The sequence below is a fragment of the Anarhichas minor genome, unplaced genomic scaffold, assembly GCF_050575085.1.
Source record: "Anarhichas minor isolate MPS153535 unplaced genomic scaffold, ASM5057508v1 ptg000040l, whole genome shotgun sequence".
NCBI classification, from domain to species: domain Eukaryota; kingdom Metazoa; phylum Chordata; class Actinopteri; order Perciformes; family Anarhichadidae; genus Anarhichas; species Anarhichas minor.
Genome location: NW_027466486.1, coordinates 3,395,663 through 3,400,094, shown reverse-complemented (window position 1 = coordinate 3,400,094; position 4,432 = coordinate 3,395,663). Strand labels below are relative to the sequence as shown.

The following is a 4,432-nucleotide window of genomic DNA, read 5'->3' as shown; positions in this document are numbered from 1 at the left end:
TGCTTCTGCGGGGATCTGTGTTCAGAGCACTTTTGAGATATTGAACATTCAAGTCATTGCATTCCCGTAAGAGAAGCTGATCTAAATAATACTGTGTTTTGTGCACGCTTGTAGAAACATAATTTCAGCTACCGACCTGTTGTATGTGTAGAACTTAGACTGAGATGTTTAATGGAAATGTATAATTCCACAGTTACAGGATAAGCTGCGTAAAGTTAGTATCATAAAATGGGTTTCGATTATGAAATGTTACTATTGGATGAGTGAGAAATGAACAAAAGATTATGGTTTTGTGCTCTATAATATTTTTGCCAAGTCAGTGCACACACTAAGGCTTGAATACACAGACTGTAACACTGCTGGTTAAAGCGCCCCTGTGAAATTTATGTTCCCGTCATCCTGCAGTGGCTGGGAAAAACAGTGCTGCAATTTTTAATCAAGTCCATCACTCAAGAGGCAAATGCATCAGAGAGTCAAAAAAATCAATGTACATAAACAATGCTAATGAACATAATTCGAAACATAATACTGTCATACCCTGCTCTAATCAAAACAACCGATCAGTGTATTATACGATTTAAAATACAGATTCATCAACAAAGACACTCATAACATTTCATCTGTAGGTGCATCTAAGTAGAAAAATAGAAGTTTTAAAGAAGATCAGTCCACAAGGCCTCAAGTGATTGGGACCTCAGGTTTGTGTGCAGGCAGTTAATTAAAGCTTGTACAACTATGTAACAGCAGGTCCACACCAAGCGCAACACGAGGAGGCTGGAAGATGAGCTCTGTGACAAAACAATCCATCGCCGGCGAAAAAAAAGAGCTCCAACAAGAACAGTCTTTGTGTGTTTGGATGTGTGCAGGTCTCTTTTGTGTATGTTTGTGTGCTCGATCAAGGAGTTGTGTGTTTTTCTTGAAGATGAATGAGTGTGTCTATGTGTCTCCCTCTCTTCCGGTATAGGTTTGCATGTAACTGTGATTGGATGTGTGTGCTAGTGTGTATGTCTCTATATACAAGTTACAGTTCCCTACACATCTGCTTCAGAATCTCTCCCCCCGCTTAGACGTGAGCGCTCTTGGCATGATTGGTGGAGGGGGCTGCTGGCGGGTTTCCACCTCCCTGTTTGGAGTAGTAGAAACGATTGTTGTCCTGGTAGGGGCGAGACGAGGACGACTCTAAGGAGCAGCAGGTAAGAATGCACCCGCCCAGCAGGGAGAAGATGGAGCCAAACCATCCAGTGTAGAGGGAGAAGCCGAATGACATGAGGCCGTGCTCCTGGTGAGCGCCGATGGGAAACCAAACTGTCGACACCATACCGCACAGTGCTGAGAAGAAACAGAGAGAATAGTTGATGTGCTATGTCCGAAGGGAAAATAACGCAACAAATAGGGATGCAAAATGGTGCACGTAGATGCTGCTCATATTCATACTCAGGAGTGCCAAAGAGACCAAATAACAGACAGTAAAATGTAACCACAGATGAAAACACTAAATGAGCATTAACAAGGCTAGGATATATGAATGGGTGCATGCTGGTGTGAGTAGTGTCAGTGGAACTATTACAGTTTTTTATGATTTATTCCTCAACAAGACACAAAGGGATGACAGATTGGAAGAAAGAATGTGTGCAATAATATTATTTAGCAGCAAGACTTCATGGTGTTATAAAAGCTTTGCCTTGAACTGTGGAAGGGAGGCCTGATCTAAGACTTGTACAAATACTGAAATCCCCATACAGCTGACAAGGACACATTTGGTATATGTTGGATTTGTGCCAGTATACAATCAAGGTCAACACAGAACAACTGCATGAAATCCTTTAACTACCAGTACAATTTGAATATATTGCACTAGACAGGCCAATAACCAAATCCACAAATAATGTGTGGAATGAAAGTTTTCCAGCTGACGCTTCAGAGGACACAGTTGACAAAAATAATTAAAGTTGGACTCAAACTAATTGCTGTTGGGGCGATTTTACTGCCAGTATGCAGGCAACGCGGTGAGTGGATTTTTATTCTGCTGTGCAACAAGCATGCAAACACACAAGCAAATCCAAAACATAAAATCGATTAACTCAAGTCTTAAACGTTTTCATATGGAAGTAATGGGGGTGGAACATGTTGGGAATAGTTTTGCTATGAAAAACGTGGGCAGTGGAAAAGTCAAACAATGGACACAGGTGTTAAAATTTAATTTTAGGGCTTTGGAAGATGTAAAATATTCAGAAGCACAATAAACTGGACATATCAGGGAGTGCGTTTCCATGTAGTTCGGGACAAAGGGAGGGTGTGGATGAGAGTAGGTGGAGGAGAGGAATGTGATGGGATCTGGTGGGAAGGGGATCAATGGAACAGGCGCATATATGAGTGTGTGCATATGTGTGTGCACCCTTGGGAGGAAGACAGTCATATTCAACATCCTCCGCTATCAGCAGCTTGTATGCATTTGAAGAGGGATTAAAAAGAGGTCACAGTCAGGAACGGTTGGAAGGGATCTTGGTGTGTGCATGTGAGCGTAAAACAATTAGACCTGCTCTGATGGACTGCACATTCTGTCTGACCATGAAATTCAGTCTTTGTCCACTAATTCATTACAGTTGCATTAAGTGAATTAGGTAAAGTTGAGTCTCTTACCGACTATGAGTATAAGCACTCCTCCCAAGACGGTGCGTTTGTTCTTGGAGGCCTGGGGTTCATTGCCCAAGTTGATGCAGGGCATAGACATAATTACCATCGCCACTGCTGGGAGACCGAGGATGGAACCTGTGATCATCAGGGCACGGGTTGTCTGGATGTAGGCTACACAAGCACATATGAAACATGTATGATATTACTGCCAATAGAAAGTAAACATTCCATCACAGAGTTAAGCTTTGTGGGTATTTTTACTTAAAAAAGGGGGATTAAATAAAAACACAGCTGTATTCAGAAGAAGTGGTGGAAATAGCATCTTGTAAATGAATTGCATGATATCAGGTGGGATAAGAAGTTCAACTTAAATGTGTCTAAAAGAAGACAACAACAGTGCTGCTGCAGGGATGTACAAGAATCAGTACCTGGTAGATCCAGGATCTGCGATCGGGAGTAACAGTGGTAGAGTCCTGTGGAGATGACACATTCTGCCCAGGGTCCCTTGGCTTCCAGCTCATCCATCTTCTTGCAGGTGTTCAAGCCGTATTTGCACATAATCACCCAGTCATTGGTGGATATCGCAATCACGATGCCCAGCCAGCCGAGGAAGCTGACGAGGAAGCCGCTCAGTTGAAGACAGGAGTTTGCCATGGCGCAAACTGTGCGTGAAGACCACTTATCCCGGGTTCAGAAACCGCTACAAAGCTGAACACTGCAGGTTGAGAGTGATTAACAAAATGGACCAACTTTTATAACTGATATTCCCCCATACAAGTTAATCCAGTGTTAAAGTTGACTTTTTCCTCGCAATTTGGTAAGTCCATCTACTGAGCTGTGCTGCACAATTCAAAAGAATGAAGCTTTCACATCATCATAGGTTTTATAGGGGAAAGTTCAGTATGTGGAGAAAAAAACTACTCTGAAAGGGAGAACCAATCAGAAACTTAGATTCCGACAAAAAAAAAATGTAAAAAGAGAGAAAACAACACACCCCACTTTTATTGTATCACTCAAAAACTGGTGTGCACTGCCCCTTCCTTGCACTTAATGATACAATACAGCCCGTGCTGGGTTGACTGACTGAGTTGGAAGCGGATGAAATTTAACCAAAAATCTGCTGCCATCTACTGGCCGGATTGTGTTTCTCACTGTAAGTAAGTTTGTATCATGTGCAGCTTTTCTACAAAAGACCTACTTTGGACCCCTAAACAAGAACGTGTGGGTGGAGTGGTGGGATTGTTCGGCAGGGGTGGAGTAACGAATCACATGTACTGTTGTTACTGTAACAAAATAGTATTTTGTGTAGGTTACTTGTAGCCTTTTAGAGTGACTTGTACTTTAGTATTTTTTTTTTATATATGTGTATTCATTGTATATGTATTGTAGCCCACTTGGCCACATTCCAAGAAAGAAAGACAAGGTGACATTCCGAAAGATGTGTTCGGAATATTTACCTGCACTGGTGTTGTGTGTGTGTGTGTGTGTGTGGGGGGGGGGGGGGGGGGGGCTGCTCGGCTGGCACACTCAGTGAATCACATCCCCGAAGTTACTCAACAACAGTTGCAGGCTTTGCTCCGTCGAAATGCTAAAATGCGGTGTGGTGTGTGTACGGTCCATGATGTTCACAGGAACTCTACCTTCAGTGGGGTGGGGTGGTGACGACTTTCTGTTGTTTGTGACAATAATCCCTGATGAGACTGCGGTGGCTCATTCAGCTCTCCGTGTTTAATACAAGTTAGAGGAGCTCAGCGGCCTCTGCTTTGAGAATGAATGAGATAACCCGGAGCAGATTGTG

At 42.8% G+C, this 4,432-nt stretch overlaps 1 protein-coding gene across 1 annotated transcript; it reads right to left on the bottom strand.

The window, feature by feature from the left end:
* Positions 1-1,063: 1,063 nt before the first annotated feature.
* cldn11a (claudin 11a) lies at positions 1,064-4,128 on the bottom strand. Its single transcript, XM_076108394.1, has 3 exons — positions 3,063-4,128; positions 2,641-2,805; positions 1,064-1,329 (listed from the first exon to the last, which is right to left on the bottom strand). Exons 1-3 carry the CDS (start codon positions 3,286-3,288, stop codon positions 1,064-1,066), a joined length of 657 nt encoding a protein of 218 aa, XP_075964509.1. The 5' UTR covers positions 3,289-4,128.
* Positions 4,129-4,432: the final 304 nt, after the last annotated feature.